Genomic DNA, 21,691 nt, shown 5'->3' on the forward strand with positions numbered 1-21,691 from the left:
ATAAGCCCCTGAATTATTGGACATTGTGGAGAAGATCCAATAAGAGCCATTGAGAGATTATTAAGTAGAGATTCACTAATCCAAGAGGCTTGGGTAGTTAGATGGAGATCCAATACCCAATAGGACATGATCCATTAGGGTTAAGTGTTATGAGCATAAAGACACTAAGAGGGGAGGGTGTATTAGTGCTTTCGAAATAAATTTTCGATTTGAATGTTCGATGAAATATACATATCAAAAATACATTTAACATAGAACGTGAGTAAGTGTAGTGAGTCGTCCTAACCTACGTCCACTCTTGATTCCTCTTCCTTCAAGACTATCGATTTTCATTATCGATTTTTTTTTTAACGAGCGAAAATCAACTATCTTTATTATTTTTTTTTTTTCTTTTCACATGAGAAACCTTTCACACTCATCCTTTATAAAAAGACATCATACATACGGAAAAGACTTAATACTTTTTATAATACTTTTATTAATTTTTACTCAATTCTTGCACTATCAAACAAACATGATATTAACTCTAAATAACTTTAAAAATAGAAGAAAAAAAATTTAAATCCCCCGTCATCGAAGCAACGGCAGGAACTGGGTGTCACCCCCAATTTGCCGCTTCTGTTTTGCGGTGGTTCCTACCATCCTCCAATGCGAATGCTTACTTACTGAGGCATCTTCTTCCACTTCTTTTGTTCTTCCCGCCTCGATTTCACCCCCGATCGCCAATTCTAGGGTCCCGATTCCGCCTCGATCGCTCGATCCTTCGTCATGGGGACGGGCTGCAAGTCGGCGTTGCACCATCTGCACAGGGACAAGGCCAGGAACCGGGTGGACGACCTCCAGTCCGCCATCAAGGATTGCCGCGCCGCCGACGTTGCTGTCCTCGAGGAGCAGGTCCACCAGAGGCTCCGCGAGTGTTGGGCCGAGCTCAACCAGCCTTCACCCGCCACCTCCCTGCAGGTAATCGAGTCGGAGGCCGATCTTTCTTTCTGTCTGTTTGTTTGTTCGGTCGATTTGGAGTTTTCGGTTGATTCTTTGTGGACCGGGGAAGACTCCTGACACTTGGGATCTGTTTTCGTAGACGCTCCGTCTGTTGCAGCTGAGCGAGGAGGAGGATGATGCGACGAGCAAGCTGGCCGAGTTGGCGTTCGGGAACACACCAAAGCCCGAGCTAGTGGAATTGCAACAAGCTGATGTTGGACCCGCGCAAGGTGGACGGGCTGCCAACTTTCAAGAGGTGAATACAAACCTAATCTTCTTTTCTTTGTGCGTTACCACAATTTGGTAATTGTATCTTTGGACAAAAAACCAATACACTGAGAGGTGAATACTCAGTCCTTTGCTTTCATTGTTCTAACCAGAGAATTCGCAAGTATATTCAATTTTGATGGAACTCTAAAGGCAGAGAAGAAAGCTGTTCATGAATAGAGTGAAAAAGAATATGACCCATGCAGGATATTTTGTTTTTGAATAAAAAATCAGGATATAAGATAAGAATATGGCCCATTTTACTTGCATGTTATGTGGGGATAAATATTTTAATAATTTAAACTTATTTTTTCATCAATTTGTGGTGGTCATTTTGGAAGTGAAAGTTGTCAAATTGGCTTCTTGCAGGAATACTATGTGAATCAGAATGTAGTTGGGCAGAAGCTCCCATATGCCGACCACTATGAGAGCAACCTGCAGACAGGGCCAGATAACGTGACTTGCCACGAAGGGGTCAATCATTATAATTATCAGCAATACAATATGCATCAAGAACTGCCCCGTGATCTTTATGTTGATGTCGATCCTACTGAGTAGAATGGCCGAAATGTGTTTCCCTATATGTCAGATGTGCTGCCAGCTATTTGCCCTCCGCCTTCTGCATTTTTAAGGCCAAAGTGTGCTCTTTGGGATTGTCCAAGGCCTGCTCAGGGCTCAGAATGGTGCCGAGACTATTGTAGCAGCTTCCATGCCACTCTAGCGATTAATGAAGATATGCCAGGTATGACGCTGGTGCTTCGCCCTGGAGGCATCGATTTGAAGGATGGTCCACTTTTTGCTGCTCTTAGCACAAAAATACAAGGAAAATTTGTTGGTATTCCAGTATGTGAAGGTGCTGCAACTGCAGGGTCACCATGGAATGCTTCAGGTATGGGTGTACTCCATCTTCAGTGACATTTAAATACTGCTCATTTGTCCATAATTTCTAGCCAGCTAGTTCACCCATTTGAAAACTCTACTGTGTGGTATGTATGGTTGTGTCTACTTTTCTCCTTTTCTTCTTTTGATGAACTTAGGACTGCCAGGAATTTTTGTATTATGCTGCAGAGCTATTTGATCTTTGTGTTCTTGAAGACGAATCACTAAGAGAATGGCTTTTCTTTGACAAGCCAAGGAGGGCATTTGAGAGGGGGAACTGGAAGCAAAGTTCATTGCCAGATTATAATAGCCGTGGTTGGCATGAATCTAGGAAGCAAGTATTGAAGGAATATGGGTGGTTCAAAAGATCCTACTACATGGATCCTCAACCGCTAACTCACTATGAGTGACATCTGTATGAATATGAGATCAATGATTCTGAAGCCTTTGCATTATCTAGACTATAATTCAAGCTCATTGATCCAAAGAAAAGTGGCAAGGCTTAGTTGACCAGTAATTCACTTGTGGATCTGCAACAGCGGATGGGAAGGCTCAAAGCAGAGAACAGTGTGGATTCTAAGAAGAATACCAAGAGCAGGACAAAAGCAAATCAGAAAGACAGTGCTGGAGACTTCTATGTAGCTTCAGACGTGGCTGATCAAAAGGACAATACTCCAAATATTTTCCGTGCTCTGATCCAGTTAGCTTCTCTAGATGAGAACTCTGCCTATGAGCAATATGCTTGTACGGTCAATAGCTTGAATGACTGTTATGGAAAATAGGAGAATGTTAGCAACCACTTGAAACTTGCTGCATTCAGACACGTAATCAGCATTTTCTCACTCATTTCTGGTAACGAGTTGTTTTGCTTCAATTTACAGCATACAGCCTAGCTGTTTGATGCAGCTAATTAGTCACAGCCTTCTGACTCTGTTTTTTTGGTACTTTATAATACAAGTCTGCAGTATTGAGGATCAGCAAGTGTTAGAAAAAAAGAATCATTTTGAAGCACAGCAGCTTGATCATTCTGAAAGTTACAGTATGTTGCCGACTGTAATTATGTCAATTGGCTTGACAGTAGAGCATCTCTGTTTTTGGGATGCATCTTTTAACTGGAAGGACAACTAACTAGTTATTGCATGGCTTTTTGGAATGGGAGATGAGAAATTGTATGCTTCTCTCGGTCTCCACGGTGCAGTGTTTTCCTGAGATTTTGAAAAAGCTTAATTTGTTAGTGGTTCTAGTCATCTAAATCTCAAATCTTTTTGCACTAAAGGCTTGCTGGCGCAGGCTAAAGCCTGTTTGAACCCTTTTTTCTGCATCTGAAAGCTGCTGTTGTGATTTTGAGGTTACACCCTGATATATCAGTATTTTGTTGGTTGCAGTACTATATAGTTATACAGGATGAAGACAGATGATACAGCTATTCTGTTGTGAATTACTTGGAGGACAGTGTGTTTTGTTCATTCTGAACGTATATTGCCTGTCAGAGTGTGTAAAATTGAAAAGCAGTGAAATCTGATTGTGACATAACAGTCCTCAAAATGTAGTCCTCATGTTTCAGAAATGTTGTTCCTCAAGCAATAGCAGCATGAGTTCTTTTATGGTATAGATGAAGATAAATGTAACAGAAACTGCTGCTTGGAATCTCATGCTGTCATGTAATCTGATAAACTGACCCAAAGCTTATATGATGTGATTGAGTGAACAATCTTCAGATATCAAATGATGATAGCCACGAAAGCCAGCCTAGTTTGCTTGTGAGATGGTAATGGAGGTGGATATGTTTCAGCACACAGAGTGCCCAGTCCGGTGCGTAATGGAGAAAGGGTGCAGAGGAGAAGTCAGTCATAGATATATCTGATGTCCATAGATCCTGTTCCTCAATATGTTCAGCCACTCATGCTCAAAGAAGCACATCAACAGCAGGGTAGTAATCAAGGCAAAGGACATCTGCAACTTATCCATGTTTCACTCAGATTTCTTACTCCATGGCCTATATCAAAAGGTTCTTGTTCTTTTGCCAATAACTTGTCTTTCTTAAGTTGTTTTAATGGAAAAAGTACAATTTAAATGGTATGATAAATAGCAGCTCGAATTGAGTACATTGTGTTGCAGAAAAAGCGATCAATAAATGCAGCAGACTTCAGTTAAACAGACGCAGCAGCATCTCTTTGTTCGAGAGAGGAGATCGGTTCAACAAGGAAGCAAAGAATAGTGAGGCGCACAGATCAACAAATGAATACCTTTGGAAGTAGAAAAAGTGACTAGAGCAAGGCCAATACACAAAAGACCATGCACATCAAGCTGCCAGGTGCTTGCTACAGACCTTCCTGATCTCCCCCGTCTTCCCCTTCTTCACCCTGATGGATCCCATCTTCTCCATGCCCGCAGCGAAGGCATCGAAGAACCTGACCTTGTCCCTTCCCAGGCCCTGCACCAAAGGCCTCGTCCGCGGGTCCAGGAACAGCGCCTGGTCCGTGGCCAGTAGCCCCATCTTGGCCTCCAGGTTGCCGTAGTACATGTGGTCGAAGGAGAAGGGGGTCTGCACGTCGAACGGCGCCACCACGTCGTTGTTGCCGCCGGAGCGGGGGCACGACATCCGCAGCGCCTTGAGGAGCCGCAGGTCGATCGAGGGGTCGGGCTCCCCGGTGCCGCGGAAGTCGTACAGTCGGCTCACGAACTGGTCGCAGTGGGAGAAGCCGATGGTGTGCGCCCCCGACAGCGCCACCAGGTCCTCCGTGCGAAACCCCTTGGCCGCGAACAGCCGGATGAGCTCGTCCACCGTGGAGTTGGCTCGAGGGAGGTTACCCCTCACCTTCCCCGCCATCGACACTCTGCTGTCCTTCCTCCCCTTCTTCACGCCATAGTTCGGCCCTCCTGCCTGCATGCACTCAACGATCTAATTAAAGGGAAATACCAATATACGCTTCATTTCTCTTTGTCCTTCCTCCTGTCACACGCCATCTCAATCATGAGGAGATGGTGGGAGTGTTACACAGTGCATTTGTCACGAGAAATAATGGCCAAAGAACACATGTGAAGTGGATCTCTTACATCGAAGCAGTGTCAGATCAGTCGCTTGACACTGAGAAACCAGACAAGAAAGGATGGGATAATCTAAGCGGCGACATGTATCAGACGGCTCAAAGAAAGAAGACACTCCACTAAATGGCAGACTTTGAGTTGATCTTGAGAAGGAAAACAGAACCCAGATGTCATCTACCAAAACAACAAAATCTTATGATTATATATTTACTGCTACAAGTAGATCCAGTTGTCTGCTGTGGGCTGTGAAACACTATCTTCTACCTAGCAAACAACTCCAGGCCACACCTAAGTTTGGCTTGTGCAAGAAGCACATCAAGGAGAACCTCCAACACAAGTGAAGAGGCTGATGGAGACCAATTAAGGATTGCTTTGATGATATCATGAACGGGATGAGGTGCATGCATTCTTTTCGCTACTCCTAGTAGGTTATCTTTATGGCTTCATCGTTACGATAAGTATGAGAGCTTTGAAGGAAGTACCAGGCGGACGAAGTCTCTGGCAGCCATGGCAAGGATGTCGGCGCAGGTGACCATGCCGGGGCACTTGCTCTCCACCAACGCCTTGGCCATTTCCACTGTCTCGAACGCCTCGGGCGCCAGGTTCTTGTTGTCCTCCACGTCCCTCTCCACCACCACCTTCCCGCCGGTGGTCGGCGCGATCAGTATGGACGCGTCGCAGCCCTGCATCCAACACACGCGGCGCACTTTAGCCAGTGAAGATAGGATCCTGCTACAATGCGCCGCGCAACACAGATTTTTCGGCTTTACTTCGACGAAGCAGTCATGGAAGAAGAGGCGGATGGTGGCGGCACCGGACGCCGGCGAGTCACGGAACCGTCGGGCGGTGACGGAGGCGACGAGCTGGTCGACGTGGGGGCAGGTGTTGGCGTAGAAGTCCAGCGAGAGCTGGTGCCGGACGGGGACCCTCTTCCTCTTCGTGGCATTGCTGTAGCCGCCCTCGACGAACCCAACGCAACATGAGACGAAATAGAACCCCAACGAGAACGTGAGAAGGGCGACACGGAGGAAGCTGGAGCGGCCTCCCATGGCAGAACACAACAGCAGAAGAAACAAACACGCTTTGCCTCTCTTCTCACAGGGAGGAGGAGGAGGAGGAGGAAGAGGAGGAGTTCCAAGAAGAACCAAGCTGCATGTGGGATGGAAAGGATGTGCCCCTTGCAGCCATAAATGACGTGGGAACAAGACATCTAATGAGAGAATCCATAGCCCGTGACCTAAAGTGTGTCTCTTCTGGGTCCATCGCTGAGGATAGACTTCAAGCCACACATGCTTGGTTCCTTTAACCGCGGTCTATGTTTTCCGGTGTGCATCATCTAAAGCCTTTAAGAGACTCAAACCACATGCAAGCCACAGCCATGGTGGAGATCCCTACGTATGCCCACGTGACACGGCCATGGACATGGCAATACAATAACTTTAAGGACATAACAGCCGGGTAGTTGGTGCCTACCATGTCGGATTTAGATTGCTTTTTGGTCGGATTAGGATTCTGGTGGGAGATGGATCTTCAGTCAGATTCTGCAACTGTGTTCTTCTCACTTGGTTGCATGGAAGCAAAGGATGATACCCCCTTCCTACATACCTCCAACTATGCACCGCTTTCTTTTGCTGGGTTGTCTTCCAAAGGAGAGCTTATGGCTTGAATTCCTGATATGAGCTACAACTTGGGGACCAGGAGGAGTGGGAGGTGGGTGGTGGATCAGCTGAGTCAAGTTTTGTTTCAAGCTTGCTGCCTTTGTGTTCTTGGCGATTCATGGCTTGTTTGTCTGTTTTCTGACTCCGGTTTGTGCTGCCTTAATTCTACTGCTGTAACTCTTATAAATTCAATATAAATTTCCATTTTACTGCAACAAAAAAAAATTCTATTTTAATAATGTGATTTTGATATAGATCACTTAAGTCTGATTTATTTATATCTAAAATAATCTTATATTTTTAAAAATATAACATATAATTTTTTATAAAATCTTAGTTAATAAATATTAGTTTACTGACTCACAATAAATAATTAATATAATGACACATATAATTTAAGTTAAAAAATAATTAATATCTATTTTAATTTTTATAGTTTTAATTACGGACTACTAAAGCTCTTATGATTTGCTCATATTTAAAACAATCTCTACATTTTAAAAAACATAGTACATAAGTTCTTTTTATTAAGTTTGAGTTAACAGACGCTAGAGTCTGCGTACATGACATACTGACTCGTAATAAATTATTAATATGATGATACATATAATTTAAGTTTAAAAAATGATTAAAATTCATCTTATAAAAAAAGAGAAAGCGACGGAGGCCATAGGAGTGGACAAAGGCGGAAAAGCAAATGTATGAGAGGCTAGAGGCGGAGGTAAGGAAGAGCTAGACCACTATGTTGTAAGCACGATGGGTGGGGGTGCAAGAGAGGACGAAGTGGGAGGTGGTGGGGACGAAAAAACATAGGAAGAAGAAGATGGACTAGGAGACCACAGCGTGCTTAGCGTCGGATTAGTTAACACACATTCACTTAGGCAGGATCGGAAACTCCTGAACTTGTCATCAACACGAGAAAGGCAATGTGTATATGACGCCCTATTAAGCAGTAGTAGCTCGGTGCTGCTAGTGGTGGTCACTTTCATGACAACATCTCATCTCGCCGGTGATCTTAGTTTTTTTTTTTAACTTAAATTATGTGTGATTATATTAATAATTTATTATGAGTCAACATATCATGTAAGTAGATTTTAACGTTTGTTAACTCAAACTTGACATTAATAATTTATATATTATATTTTTAAAAATATATGTATTATTTTAGATATGAATAAATCATAAGGACTTAAGTAATTCATGGTTAAAACCATATAAGCTAAAATAGATCTTAATCCTTTTTTGAACCTAAATTATACGTATCATTATATGAATATTTTATTATGAGTCAACATGATATTTATTAATTCACACATAATGGAAGGAACTTATATATTATATTTTTAAAATATAGAAGTTATCTTACATACGAATAAATCATAAGAGCTTAAATGATCTACGATCAAAATTACAGGTTAAAATGGAGCTTAACGCAATGTTCAATATTTGTTATGATGTTTTGAATGTTTTGTAGAAAGTTTTATTTTTTTAATCTATTGACAATTTATTTATTATTATTTGATCATTTGTCCTGAAAGAATGATAAAACAAAAAAAAGACATTATTCAAGGAAATTTTTATCTGTCAGTACTTTCTTTATCATCATCAAATCATTTATCATGAAAGGATGATAATTAAAAAAAACATTATTCAACTTTAATGTGTTTTACCAAAAACATGACACCTCTATTCAAAATATATTATAATCAATCTGGACTAACACTGAATCGGTTTGGCTGAAAAATTCGGTTCAACAAAAAATCACTCATATTTTATATATGAATTCTATGAAGCTTAAGGCCATGGAAATATTGCATTGAAAGAATGACGAATCCAATACTGGGACATCACTTGGACAAATGATGAAATGAAACTATGTGACTAGGAGATTCAAGCACAATCCATCTAAACAATATTTAATCTGATAGAGAAGACAAGATAGCATTGATAAATACTATTATCACTGATGAGAGCAGGGTAAACCAGAAGTTATCATCATCATAATAAATAATCCTCTATCAAGTTCAATTAACTTGTTGATAGAAATATATGATTAATTAATCATAATCCGATACTATAACTATCACATGCAATCTAGATCACCTTATATCCATATGTTTGATTGAATAATAATTGAAAGAATATTTTACTTCTTAAAATATTTTATTTACCGATCATGTATACACATATATTTTTAATAAAGATTTATCTTTTTTTATCATTCGTTTACTCGAAGACTTGAGATTATTAAATTAAGTGTCAGAGGATATCGAATCAAAAAATCTCTTTTGATTCCAATTTTCAGGTGTTACACTCAAAATTTAATGTCTTCATCTTAAAAATATTTTAAATAATTTTGTACATACGATTTTGAATCACATCACGAACAACTAAGCTTATCATGTCTCGAGTGCCATCTCAACACAGGAAGGAGACATGACTTGTGGTTGACCGCCTCCACTAGTGGGTACTCTTATTCATCAAGCATCGAACAGCACAAAGCTTCGTACCGTGTCTCACATGGCAGCCAAAAAAAAAAAATCATTTGATTGATCGGATCATGATTGGAAATAAAGTGTTGATTGTTTTGTTCTATAATTATATTTGTGATTATTCTTCCCATGTATTGGATGTAATTCTACCTTGTACCTTATATATAGTCTATTTCTATTTCCCTCTTTGCATTTATTATCTCTACATTCTCAAACTTTCACTAATTTTCAAGCTTTAATACTTAAATCATTCAATCCTCTTGAGAAAGAAATAATAATTACAAGTTAATCTCATAATTTAATTTTCATATGGGTAACAACATGAGTCTTCTAAATTATCAAAGAAGATTCATAAATATATTCATGTGCTCAGTTAAGTAGTCCATGATTTCATCAAAAATACAAAAAATCATAGGCATAATTAATGTAAGTATCAGATATCAATTATTTTATTTTATGATAATTTCGAGATAATATAATCAAGAAAATTAAGAAAAAAAATTCATAGATCCAAATAAGAAAAAAAATACCTTTTTTTAATGGTGTATAGAATCTTTTTTAAATCAAAGGTTGAATATATTTTTCGAAAATATCAATTAATTTAGCTGGTAAAATTAAATCCCCAACCCACAGATTTCGAAGCAAAACCAACGGCCAGTATATGATCTCTCACCAACTGCCTTGTGGGGCCAACGTCTGATGTCATCGCCCACATCATCATATATATTTATATTTATATTTATATTTATATTTATATTTATATTCCTCCCATTATTTATTTACTTATATTGCTTCCTTTGTCCGCGCACGTATATAAACGACGCCTAAGCTGGGATTCCATCGACGCCTCTTCCCTTTGCCTTCGAACCTTCACCGCACTTCCCCTTCGCGCAATCGAGGGTCGCGTCGAGTGCAATGGCGGCCAGACTTCTCTTCCGGCAGCTCTTCGAGAAGGAATCCTCGACCTACACTTACCTCCTCGCCGACCTCGGCCACCCCGACAAGCTTGCCGTTGTGAGTCGGCCGCTCACCCCCCTTCATTCGCTTTTCCTTTGTTGACTTGCATTAGGTTGCGGTAGTTTCCTCTGTTTCTATTAGATTGTTTGGTTCATTCGACAAAACAAGAATTTTTTCCCAATCAAGATGAGTTATTTTTAGTTTTATATGATGCGGCTGATCGGGGATCCCTCGGATCCTGATTTCTAGGTCCGAACGAAAGATGCTTCGTTCCTTGAAGTATGGAATCTTCTGTGTGTAGGAGTTTAACCTTTTCATCTGGATTGTTTGAGATTCCAGGACGGCGGAAGTCAATGTTGTATAAAGTAGAAGTCAAACTTGTCTACGACAGGGGTATGTTCAACATGAAGTCTAAGTTTGCCGCAACGTGTTATCACAAATAGCTGCAATTGATTACATCAAGCACCAGTTAAATGATATATCGTGGAAGAACTTAGCTTCTGGTGCCTTGGAAGGTTGATCCTTAGTTATTGTTCACTGGTGGATCCAAAATTTCCTCTGGCTTCTTTTCCAAAGTTTGTTGAACTTTTGAGTTCATACACAAACCTGCTTCTCGATGCCTTCTTATAACTGTGTGTTAATGCATCTCTTGTCATCGTCTTTTCTCGTCACTGTGTATGGAGCATGGTTACAGTGAACATTGTTAGTTTAGCAAGTCCCATAGTCCCACATCGGGAAAATCAGACTTGTTATCTCTTATAGGGTTTGAACTTTAAAGTCAGATGCACCACAAGAGGTACCATAAGTGGCACCACAAGAAAAACCTAAGTGTTTGCTTTGGTTTAAGTCCATACTCATTTAAATAGTTTGGACTTATAGTTTGATTTTTCTTATTTAGTATTTTCGAGTGTTTTATGGTCTAAGAACATCTTCCTAAGGCATTTATAATTGTCCCTCTTTTGCAGTAGTAATTTGCTCTTCTTTCGTCCGTGGATGTAGGTCAAAGTCAATTGACCGAACCACGTAAATCTGGTGTTCTTGTCGCTTTTATTCTTTCCGCTTTATTGTCTTTGTTGTGTTGCCAAAATTACCTTGTGGTAAATTTCCTGGGGCTAGCTCTAACAAACTGGTATCAGAGCCTGGTTCTGGGATCTTTTGGCAACGATGACAATAACAAAGATTGTTGTCGAGAAATTCGACAGAAATGTCAACTTCGGCTTGTGGCAACTCAAGATGGAGGCCATTTTAGTTCAAGACAAAGTTGATTTGGTACTACAGGGAGCCGAGAGCATTCCAGATGATACGTCAAAAGAAGAGCTTGCAGGTATGGATAAGAAGGTCCGATCAAGCATCATTCTAAATCTCTCTGACGAGGTTTTACGGGAGGTAGCTACGGAGACTACGGCTAAGAGCATGCGGGACAAGCTTAAAGCCTTGTACATGAAGAGGACAGTGGAGAATCGTCTCTACTTGAAGCAGAGTCTGTATATGCTTCGGATGATTGAAGGTACATCTATACTCTCGCATCTTGATAAGTTTGATTCTTTGGTTATGGATTTGGAGAATATAGATACAAAAATTGATGATGAGGATAAGGTTTTGTTACTCTTGTGTTCTCTTCCCCAATCTTTTAAGTATTTCCGTGATACTTTGATTTATGGAAAAGAAACAGTTTTGTATCAAGAAATTAAATCTGGACTGAAATCTAAGGAGCAGATAGACAGGAATATCACTGGGGAAAGTAGAGAGAATCGGGCTGAGGGTCTGGCTGTTAGGGGGAGAAGGGATAAAAGAGAATTTGACAGTAGTAGATTTAAATCTAGATCTAAATCCAGACATAGAAATTTGGAATGCAGATATTGTCATAAAATGTGGCACATTAAATCTGATTGCTTTAAATTGAAAAATAAATTAAAGCAAAAGGAAAAATTTGTTAAAAAAACTACTGAATCCGCTGAAGTTAGTGTAGCAACTGATGAGATTGTTGGAAATATTTTTTCTGCTATTGATGACAGGACGAGGTCTAAAAATGAATGGATTTTAGATTCAGGTTGTTCTTATCACATGTGTCCCAATAGGGATTTGTTTTCCACATATGAATCTTGTAATGGTGGAATTGTTTTGATGGGCAATAATGCCGCATGTGATGTTGTTGGTAGAGGTACAATCCGAATTAAAATGCATGATGGTATTATGAGGACGCTCACTAATGTTAGACATGTTCCTGATTTAAAAAAGAATCTCATCTCTTTAGGCACCCTAGAGGCCCTTGGGTGTAAATACACAGCTGAAGGTGGAGTTATGAAAGTTTCTAAAAGTGCTCGTGTTGTTATGAAAGCTTGTAGGTCTGGTAGCTTGTATATTCTGTAGGGAACTACTGTCACAGGTTCGGTTGCAGTTTCGTCATCATCATTGTCTAATTCTGACATCACCAAATTATGGCATATGCGTTTGGGTCATATGAGCGAAAAAGGTTTAAGCATATTGAGCAAAAGGGGTCTACTTTGCGGACAGAGTACTGGGCCACTTGATTTTTGTGAACACTGCATTTTTGGAAAGCAGAAAAGAGTCAGCTTCACTTCTCCGACAGTTCACAAAACGAAAGGTACTCTTAACTATATTCATTCAGACTTTTGGGGTCCAGCTCATGTTCAATCTAAGGGTGGTGCCAGGTATATGTTAACTTTCATTGACGATTATTCCAGGAAAGTTTGGGTTTATTTTCTGAAGCATAAAAATGATGTTTTTCTAATCTTTAAATAATGGAAGGCTTTGATTGAGAAGCAAACAGGTAAATAGATTAAGCGGCTTTAAACAGATAATGACATGGAATTTTGTGAAGGTGACTTTGAAGAATTCTGTAAAAATGAAGGAATCGTTCGGCATCGCACTGTTAGGATGACGCCTCAGCAAAATGGTGTGGCCGAACGTATGAACAGAACACTCTTGGAGAGAGCAAGGTGTATGATCTCAAATGCAGGGTTGACAAAAGACTTTTGAGCATAGGCGATTAATATGGCCTGTTACGTTGTCAACCGCGCTCCTTCTGCAGCACTTAACTTTAAAACTCCGGAGGAAGTTTGGTCAGGTACTCCTGCTGATTACTCTGATTTAAAAATTTTTGGGTGTCCAGCATACATGCATGTAAATGAAGGAAAATTAGAGCCTCGGGCTAAAAAGTGCATTTTCCTTGGGTATGCTTCTGGGGTGAAAGGATACAGATTATGGTGTTCTGATCCCAAATCCCTAAAATTTATAATCAGTAGAGATGTTACTTTTGATGAATTGTTTATGTTATCTTCCAAAGAGGATTCTACTAGTTGTACAAATGATAGTGCGCAGAAGCAGGTGGAGCTTGAGATTGGTAGTTCAGATTCTTTTAAGTCGAACTCTTCTACTCAAAGAATGCTAGTAGGTGGTCCTGAGTCTACTGACGCAGATGATCTAGAGGAAGAGCAATATTCCATAGCCAAGGATAGACCACGGAGAGATATTCGACCCCCACAAATATATGCAAATTTGGTTGTATATGCTTTGTTTGTTGCAGAAGAGACAAGTGAAGTTGGTGAGCCTACTTCCTACTCAGATGCAGTTTCTTGTAATAATTCCGCTAAGTGGTTGATTGCGATGAATGAAGAAATTGAGTCTCTCCATCGGAATAGAACTTGGGATCTTGTGAAGCCGCCTTCGGGTAAGAAAATTGTTGGATGCAAATGGGACACTATTGTTGAGGGAAAGGTCCTTGTTCAGAAAATTCATACGAAGGACAATCCAGCTGATATGCTTACGAAGCCTCTTCCGGTTTACAAGTTCAAGCAGTGCTTGGACTTGGTTGGTGTTCATTATTGATGATTGCCCATTGGGGCTGTTATGAAGAAGGTGGAGCAAGTTTTGTTGGGACATGTCAAGGTGGAGATTTGTTAGTTTGGCAAGTCCCATAGTCCCACATCGGGAAAATCAGACTTGTTATCTCCTATTGGAACTATAAATAAGGGTTTGAGCTTTGAAGTCAGATGCACCACAAGAGGTACCACAAGTGACACCACAAGTGGCACCACAAGAAAAACCTAAGTGTTTGCTTTGGTTTAAGTCCATACTCATTTAAATAGTTTGGACTTATAGTTTGGTTTTTCTTGTTTAGTATTTTCGGGTGTTTTATAGCCTAAGAACATCTTCCTAAGGCATTTGTAATTGTCCCTCTTTTGCAGTAGTAATTTGCTCCTCTTTCGTCCGTGGATGTAGGTCAAAGTCAATTGACCGAACCACGTAAATCTGGTGTTCTTGTCGCTTTTATTCTTTCCGCTTTATTGTCTTTGTTGTGTTGCCAAAATTACCTTGTGGTAAATTTCCTGGGGCTAGCTCTAACAAACATAGATGGGAGAGTTGATCTTATACCTGTGAATTATGAGAGAGCAGGCGCAGGTATGGTTTCAGAGAACTTGGGGCTAATAAACAGTTGTTCTGAGGAATAAATCAAGTAAAAGAAATGGACTGTGGAGCTTCCTGTTCTGGTAGAAAAGTTAGTCTACTATACATTCTAAGTTGGTATCCTACTCCTTTGACTGAGGATATTTTAGGTTTTTAGGTTGAGAAGCCTTATTCCACTATGGTTGACTCTGATGGTTGTTAAGTGATCAACTCACATTATAAAACATGTTAAGTTTTCCTGTTATAGATTCCAATATTAAGATGATTATCTGTCTTCTACTCCTCTAGTAGTTAGTTGTTGAAGTCCTTCAATGTTAATATTGTACTCTTATTTATTATTTCCTAAAGATTCCTGCAATCTCTCGGTGTTGATTGTGGTGTAGCAGCATCTTTATTGAAAGGATAAAGCCTATGATGTGTAATATTTAAGATAAAGTTCTACCTGATAAGGTAATACTTGATATATTAAAACACAAAACTTAACAGAACATCTTGTAGTCATCAAAAAACAAGACAAGTTGACTATTCAGATATTTGTTCTGGAAATGACTTGTCTAACATCTCAAAACGTTACCCACTCAATGGTTGTGGTTTATGAACTCCTTTTGTTATTCTTCATCTAAAACACCCCTATACTATTAGAAACCTTAGGTATAGTAGAATTTGTTTGTTGGTTGCTTATAAGAACTAGCTTGATCTTGGGAGTTTTCAGCTCAAAAGCAATTATTTCAACGAGTAATGACATGCTTCTTCGTACATTATCCATGTGTTAGGTAACAGTAGTTGAGGCCTAAAAAAATATTCAGGTAGCACATTTCACTTTGGATCAAGCTTTTTCTAAAGTTAAATAACTTGATGATCTTGAGTGAGTTTTGAGCCACCCTTTTTGGTGTACACTTCAATATTCAAAGAATTTGTCTTTGGTATCCAAGATAACATTCTTGAACATGTCGTATTGCTGATTGAAGAATCCTGCAACATACTTTCACTCTTGGTCCATGATCTGGATTAACTATCAAGTTTTTTTAAATGAACTACTATGATTGTGTTTGTAATTCTTGTTAAAAAAAAGATAAAACAGAAAAGTATGCTTTTCCCTTTAAAACTATGCAAACAGTTCATATGTTAAATATCTGTCTTTTGTACAGCTTATTGATCCAGTGGACAGAACTGTTGACAGAGACATAACTCTTGTTAAAGAACTGGGGTTGAAACTTGTCTATGCTATGAATACTCATGTCCATGCTGATCATGTTACAGGAACAGGATTGATAAAGGTACGTGCATCTTTATACAAGTCTGTTTTGCTGATAGCATATTGTAGGATATACTAGTGTTTTATGAGAGAGAATCACTCATATACTGTCATGAGTTTTCCCCGGAGAAAACAGAATATACTTATGCAGATTATGTACATGCATTTGGTGTGATTATGTCCCTTTTATGTTCAATTGGATATATCTCTTGCAGGCTAAGATGCCAGGTGTCAAGTCTGTCATCTCTAAAGCTAGTAAAGCAGTAGCTGATCATGTGGTTGAACATGGTGATAAAATATATTTTGGAGATCTTTTTCTGGAGGTAGGTGTATACGTTTGGATAGGTGTAGTGAACTCAATCAAGGCATTGTTCGAACTTCTATTTCTTTGCCTATTTTCAATTGTCATATGCCTCCCATCTTATTTATGTTAGTGCATGTCATTAAGTTCTGGAGTAAATTTAAGCTCTTTCATATTAACTATCGAAGATTATTGTTTATGTCGTTTATATTAATGCCTTTGCCACTGCAATTCTTTATAAGGGTAAAGCTTATAAATCTGACAAGATTGGTGGCAGAGAAACTTTCTGGTGTTCTGCAGATTCCAAGAACATTTCTAAATTACATATTGACAAGGAAAAGGTGTTATTAAGCTTAACATAAATGTTCAACACAAACCTCTTCACAAGGTTTTTATTGAAGGATAAAATACACGTCAAATTAGTTGTTAACTAATTTGTCATGTTGGCCGCCTATATTGGATGCGCTTATAAATATGATACCATGAAATGTCTAGTTTTGATTATAAACATTATAAAGACGTCCTTGGCTGCCACTTGAAAAGGACACATATTTCCATAATTTTGCAGTTGGACATTCTAATATTTGTTTGATGAAAACTAAATCTAAAATAAACTTATACAGGTTCGTGCCACTCCTGGTCATACTGTGGGTTGTGTCACCTATGTAACAGGAGTTGGATCTGATCAGCCTTATCCACGAATGGCCTTCACTGGTGATGCTTTGCTGATTCATGGCTGCGGAAGAACAGATTTTCAGGTACAAATATTTGAACTATCTTATATTATCATAAGACATATCTTAAACTTTTCCTTGGTATGAAACAAATCTAATTATGAACATTTGAATGTTATCCATTTATAGTTGTTAGCAGAAATAAGTTCTAATATAATACCGTTAAGAAATATTTAAAATAACTATATGACAATTAGATTTTAGGTTACTGTGGTCTTTCAATTGTTGATCTTAGAATTGGCCACATTCTTTAGTTCACAAAGGAGTCAGATCATGCTAAATGCATTAACTACGGCAAGATGATTATTTATCTTCTTATAAATTGGAGATCTACCAGTTGCAGGAATACGTCACTTACAAATATTTCCTGTTCATTCTTGGCATTCTTAGGGTTGTTATTATGTTTATTCGGTTGGTGGAGCTAGATAGCAGATGCTTTCATAAGGAAATTTAGATTTGATATTGCATGGTTTCTATCATTTTTTTGCATTTAGTTACTATGGTTTTTGATGCTTTTTGCTAAAAGAAGTGGCAAGGTTCTTCAACTGCAAACTTGACAAGCTTTATGTTAATGAATTTCTTCTGTGCTTGAACATGATACACATAATTTCTTGCTACTGTTGTCACTATGTCAGAGAAATGAAGTCTCTTAATTTATTTAGTTTTGTTGTGCTAGTTGAAACCAGAAGATCTCAGTTCTATTTTCAAATGAAGTTTTAATTGAATGGTCTGCTGTACAGGGTGGAAGTTCACATCAGCTGTACCAGTCAGTGCACTCACAGGCAAGAAACTGTAATTTCATGTGCATGTTTAAACATATTTTTAGGTGCATTATCAATTTAATGGTTTATGTTATTACATGTATCAGATATTCACATTGCCAAAGGATACACTCCTTTACCCTGGTCATGACTACAAAGGATTCACGGTAAGAAATAACTTCTTGCAATTTTTCCTTATCACCAGGATTATACATTCTGTTTCTGCATGCAGGTTACTACTGTTGGAGAGGAGATTGTCTATAATCCTCGGCTAACAAAGGATGAGGTGGTATCCCTTGCAATGTTTCCATTTTTTGATGGAGATATGCTAAGTATCTTAGTTATGAGAAAGGCACAATTTTTTCTTAAAGATGAAAAAGATTCAACCTCTAGCTTGATAAATCACTCACAAGGGAATTATATGTAGAATGAAATCCATATGAAGACAGTGGTACTAATCCAATAGTTAATTTGAAATGACAGAATAGCCTCTTGCCTATAGTCGAGCTGATTCATTATTCAATTCATTTTTTTTGTTTTGTTTTTTCCTTGTTAATGTATCCTTTCTAATTACTCTTATCTTGAAATTTTCTTCACAGGAAACATTCAAGGACATCATGGAAAGTGAGTGTTGATAATATTTTAAATTTTATATATGTCTACCTGTAGATTTTCACTCGCACACTATTTCTACCAGCAAAGCCTTTTGTTCTAAATATGCTCCTTTTTTTCTGTGTTCAGATCTAAACTTGGCATATCCCAAGATGATGGATGTTGCCGTACCATCTAATATGGTCTGTGGGCTGCAAGATATAATCTCAAAAGTCTAAATATCTTCCGAATGAAAATGTTGTAGGTGTGGTTCCCAGCGCACCATAGTGTTTCAAAGATTGCATGTTCCATTTTGTCAGTACAACTAGATTTTCTGAGTGTTGATACTTAAAGAATCTCCTGTCTTTACTAGTGGAACCTATTGGTTTGAGAAAAATAAAAAGGTCCACTATCTTGTAATGTGGTGATGTTACTAGTTGAGTACTACATTCTTGGCTTTCAACTATCGTTGAAGAGCCATTTGGTGTGAAAATACAAATTTTCTACTCTAGCTTTTAATTTGTTTTAGATCATTTGTATTAAATATGGTCCAAGCAGAACTATGGATCTCTTGCTAACAACATCATCATCAAAACCCTTCTCTTCTCTGGTTCATGATGATATCAAGGCAAAACAAATTTCAGTTCTTGTACACCTTTTTTTTTTCTAAGCTGAATATCAAGGCATGTTGATATATTTAGATCTCAAGTTGGCAACCTGTGTTTCATTTTCCTATTTGTGTCAATTATTATAGTTATAGTCGGATGCAGTAGCCTGGAGAGCATTGCTTGGAGCAAGGGAAGTATATGAAGACCAGTGCCATAGCAGGAATGTGCAAGTTTGACACAAGGCATTAATGGCAGGAAAAAGCTATATGAACCTGTAGGATGCAGTAACTGTGATATTCTGTGAAGAGAAGATTGCAGTAATGGAAGTATGTGAAGGATTTGCAGGAAAAGCCACTTCCTGAAATGTTCATGCTTCAGATTTGTAATATTGATGTCTAACAGTATGGTGAGCATAACATGGAAACAGAAACATCCTTTCTGTATTCAGGGGAAGAGCTGCACATATCCAGTCAATATGGCAACAGACAAGATGACTGCCGGTGGTAGAAGCACAAATGCTCCAATTGTTGCAAAGAAGACAGAGTCGTTTCTTTGTTCAACTTCATTCAGGTAAGCCTGTCGCTTGATGTTTCTTTTCTGTGATATGGTCAATGTATTCAGACTTGCTTTCAGCTTCTTACCAAGTGGAAGGATGAACTCACCATCTCTGTCTCCTACTATTTCAGAAAGCTGTTCTCGGATGGTAGGTCTGGGGGGATCACCAAGACTGTCATAACCTGTTTGCAAAGTCACAGTGAGTCATCTTTGACAAAGTGGTGGTGATGCTAATGCTAGCTGGTAATCCTTTTCGACAACTTGTACATACCACTTGCAGTAGGAGAGGAAGATGTCAGTTGTTCCAAGAGATCCAGTTGATTTCGTGCCGATGAGCCTTTGAACACACACACAAGTTTCAGATTTACTGCAAAGAAAATGCTCAAGCATACATGTTCACAAATTTGTTTGAAAGAGTAGAAGCATTGTCGTCCTAAAGGTAGAGGCTATCAACAACGGAAGCAAAAGAAGAACCAAGGTAAGGGAAATGATGAGTGTGTGTGTATATACAATATGTATATAGGGAGAGTTCAAATCCTACTTTATTCATCCTTTCCCTTGTTCCTAACAAAGTTCTAAACTATATTTTTTTCAGGTTTCTGGCATTCATCTATGGTCACCATGATCATGTCCTGGAAATTTTTTTTATGGAAGATCACTTTGACATTGAAAGAAACTAGTGGAAGTTGGTATGACATCTATGGCTCTAACTATTTGGTGCTTGCCCGAAGTTTATCTCTTGAGTCTTGACCCAGGTACTAAAATTTTCATTAATATCCTTCTTTACTAATTGACTACACATTTATATAGAATGAACAAGGATAAAATTGCATGCTGCTGTAAGCATCTTGAAACTTCTGTAATGATAGAAGACAGGTGATGTTTTATCTTGAAGCTTCTGTAATCATAAAATTCCATGCTGCAGTAAGCATCTTGAAGCATCTTAAAATTGCATGCTGCAATAACCTAGCAGAGGTTAGGTGATTCTTGTTTTCCTTTTGATAAACAAACAACCCAAAAAATACACTACTGATTGATAATATATTTTGATAGAACACTTTGTTATGGGCAATTAATGGCTGTAAAAGAAAACTATATTATTTCCATCTTTTTCCCTATACTAAATGATTATTTCTGGTATCTGGCTAGAATTCATGACGCTATCTATATATACTAAATGATTCTTTCTTCTACATGTTGGAAGATTACTCTTGTAGTCAGAATTGTAACAGCTATATAGTATTTGAACATCCAAAGCCAAAGAACTGGTCTACAGCAGAGTTTCTTTTCTTTTTCAGTTTCTATGATCTCTACATCTTTGGAGTTGAGATCGTTATAGTATCCATTCCAACAAGAAAAAGAAAGAAAAGAACAACAAAAACAAAGGTGAGAATCTTTACTGGTTGGACTGGTATCCTCTGCAACACTCTCTGATTGTGATGCTTTACAGGGAGAGAAACACTTCTCTGAGCTTGTGGGCTTGAACAGCACACTCTGGTTCTTTGTTGGCACTCTCTCTGTAGCCTGAACCCAAGGAGGAGGCTTGGGGAGAGAAGAGGAAGGGGCGAAGTTCCAGGCCATGGATGATCTCAGAAGCTTTGAAGAAGTCCATGTGATTGTATATTATTAGGTTGAGCTCCAGCCACAGAACAAAGAAGAGCTGAACACCACAAGTACTAGTGAGAGGGGAAGCTTGATACAAGAACACTGTGGAAGTACTTGCATGAAAGGAGTATCTTTAGGACAACCAGGTCCACTATTTCAGCCAAATTGTCCATACTTGTATTGGATCAATAACTTTAATGGTTCCCATTTCTCCATGGTCTGAAAATTTTGCATTTATAATTCTTTAAGAATCTCCTTGCAGGAAATACATATATATATATATATATTTATTTATTTATAAACATAAAAGAAGTTATTAAAATAAATTTTTAAAGGGATAAGACTAAATTTGCCCTTTAATTTAAGAAGGTTGTTTGGATGAAAAAGAATATATGTTATAAATTATTTTGTTTACTGAATTGGACCTTATGAAATAGTATAGGCTGATATTACCTTTGGGTCTTCCGTTGAATATGGTTTCTTTCTTTAATATATCGTGAGATGCTAATAAAGTTAGTGTACTTGATTAGGTACTTTGTGAATTTTTTTGAAATAAGAGATGATTGGGTGA

At 38.5% G+C, this 21,691-nt stretch overlaps 4 protein-coding genes, 1 long non-coding RNA gene and 1 pseudogene across 6 annotated transcripts; 4 read left to right on the forward strand and 2 right to left on the reverse strand.

The window, feature by feature from the left end:
• The first annotated feature begins 219 nt into the window (after nucleotides 1–219).
• On the forward strand, nucleotides 220–1,806 carry LOC135629223 (transcription factor VOZ1-like). The gene is made up of 3 exons (XM_065136417.1): nucleotides 220–960; nucleotides 1,082–1,237; nucleotides 1,618–1,806. The coding sequence occupies exons 1-3, from the start codon at nucleotides 769–771 to the stop codon at nucleotides 1,804–1,806; spliced, it is 537 nt and encodes a 178-aa protein (XP_064992489.1). The 5' UTR covers nucleotides 220–768.
• On the forward strand, nucleotides 1,626–4,215 carry LOC135628977 (transcription factor VOZ1-like; annotated as a pseudogene).
• A 76-nt stretch (nucleotides 4,216–4,291) lies between these two features.
• Nucleotides 4,292–6,369, reverse strand: LOC135628975 (peroxidase 19-like). The gene is made up of 3 exons (XM_065136026.1): nucleotides 5,946–6,369; nucleotides 5,658–5,858; nucleotides 4,292–5,011 (listed from the first exon to the last, which is right to left on the reverse strand). Exons 1-3 carry the CDS (start codon nucleotides 6,222–6,224, stop codon nucleotides 4,430–4,432), a joined length of 1,062 nt encoding a protein of 353 aa, XP_064992098.1. The 5' UTR covers nucleotides 6,225–6,369; the 3' UTR covers nucleotides 4,292–4,429.
• Nucleotides 6,370–10,155: 3,786 nt separating this feature from the next.
• LOC103999921 (persulfide dioxygenase ETHE1 homolog, mitochondrial) lies at nucleotides 10,156–19,520 on the forward strand. The gene is made up of 9 exons (XM_018823046.2): nucleotides 10,156–10,339; nucleotides 15,859–15,987; nucleotides 16,181–16,288; nucleotides 16,890–17,024; nucleotides 17,741–17,782; nucleotides 17,869–17,928; nucleotides 17,994–18,047; nucleotides 18,361–18,385; nucleotides 18,503–19,520. Exons 1-9 carry the CDS (start codon nucleotides 10,241–10,243, stop codon nucleotides 18,589–18,591), a joined length of 741 nt encoding a protein of 246 aa, XP_018678591.2. The 5' UTR covers nucleotides 10,156–10,240; the 3' UTR covers nucleotides 18,592–19,520.
• Nucleotides 19,316–21,207, reverse strand: LOC135580991 (uncharacterized). 2 transcript variants are annotated; one of them, XM_065134836.1, is made up of 3 exons: nucleotides 20,916–21,207; nucleotides 19,787–19,852; nucleotides 19,316–19,697 (listed from the first exon to the last, which is right to left on the reverse strand). In XM_065134836.1, the coding sequence occupies exons 1-3, from the start codon at nucleotides 21,094–21,096 to the stop codon at nucleotides 19,405–19,407; spliced, it is 540 nt and encodes a 179-aa protein (XP_064990908.1). In that variant the 5' UTR covers nucleotides 21,097–21,207; the 3' UTR covers nucleotides 19,316–19,404. The 2 variants fall into 2 exon arrangements, with proteins under 2 accessions (XP_064990908.1, XP_064990906.1); XM_065134834.1 differs by having other exon boundaries at nucleotides 19,787–19,882.
• On the forward strand, nucleotides 19,687–21,061 carry LOC135628245 (uncharacterized). Its single transcript, XR_010492805.1, has 2 exons — nucleotides 19,687–19,993; nucleotides 20,111–21,061. It is a non-coding gene; the product is annotated as an uncharacterized LOC135628245 (long non-coding RNA).
• Nucleotides 21,208–21,691: the final 484 nt, after the last annotated feature.

Source organism: Musa acuminata, chromosome BXJ3-1, assembly GCF_036884655.1.
Source record: "Musa acuminata AAA Group cultivar baxijiao chromosome BXJ3-1, Cavendish_Baxijiao_AAA, whole genome shotgun sequence".
NCBI classification, from domain to species: domain Eukaryota; kingdom Viridiplantae; phylum Streptophyta; class Magnoliopsida; order Zingiberales; family Musaceae; genus Musa; species Musa acuminata.

Bases quoted from the DNA above. Each gene is read 5' to 3' on its own strand.
- LOC135629223 (XM_065136417.1), top strand. From the start codon at position 769: ATGGGGACGGGCTGCAAGTCGGCGTTGCACCATCTGCACAGGGACAAG. The intron at 961-1,081 runs GTAATCGAGTCG...CTGTTTTCGTAG, and splicing joins CACCCGCCACCTCCCTGCAG to ACGCTCCGTCTGTTGCAGCT. The intron at 1,238-1,617 runs GTGAATACAAAC...GGCTTCTTGCAG, and splicing joins GGGCTGCCAACTTTCAAGAG to GAATACTATGTGAATCAGAA.
- LOC135628975 (XM_065136026.1), bottom strand. From the start codon at position 6,224: ATGGGAGGCCGCTCCAGCTTCCTCCGTGTCGCCCTTCTCACGTTCTCG. The intron at 5,859-5,945 runs GTAAAGCCGAAA...TGTTGGATGCAG, and splicing joins TCCATGACTGCTTCGTCGAA to GGCTGCGACGCGTCCATACT. The intron at 5,012-5,657 runs GTACTTCCTTCA...GAGTGCATGCAG, and splicing joins CCAGAGACTTCGTCCGCCTG to GCAGGAGGGCCGAACTATGG.
- LOC103999921 (XM_018823046.2), top strand. From the start codon at position 10,241: ATGGCGGCCAGACTTCTCTTCCGGCAGCTCTTCGAGAAGGAATCCTCG. The intron at 10,340-15,858 runs GTGAGTCGGCCG...TCTTTTGTACAG, and splicing joins ACCCCGACAAGCTTGCCGTT to CTTATTGATCCAGTGGACAG. The intron at 16,289-16,889 runs GTAGGTGTATAC...AAACTTATACAG, and splicing joins TTGGAGATCTTTTTCTGGAG to GTTCGTGCCACTCCTGGTCA.
- LOC135580991 (XM_065134834.1), bottom strand. From the start codon at position 21,096: ATGGCCTGGAACTTCGCCCCTTCCTCTTCTCTCCCCAAGCCTCCTCCT. The intron at 19,883-20,915 runs GTAAAGATTCTC...TTTTCTTTGCAG, and splicing joins AGAGGATACCAGTCCAACCA to TAAATCTGAAACTTGTGTGT. The intron at 19,698-19,786 runs GTATGTACAAGT...CTTTGCAAACAG, and splicing joins TTCCTCTCCTACTGCAAGTG to GTTATGACAGTCTTGGTGAT.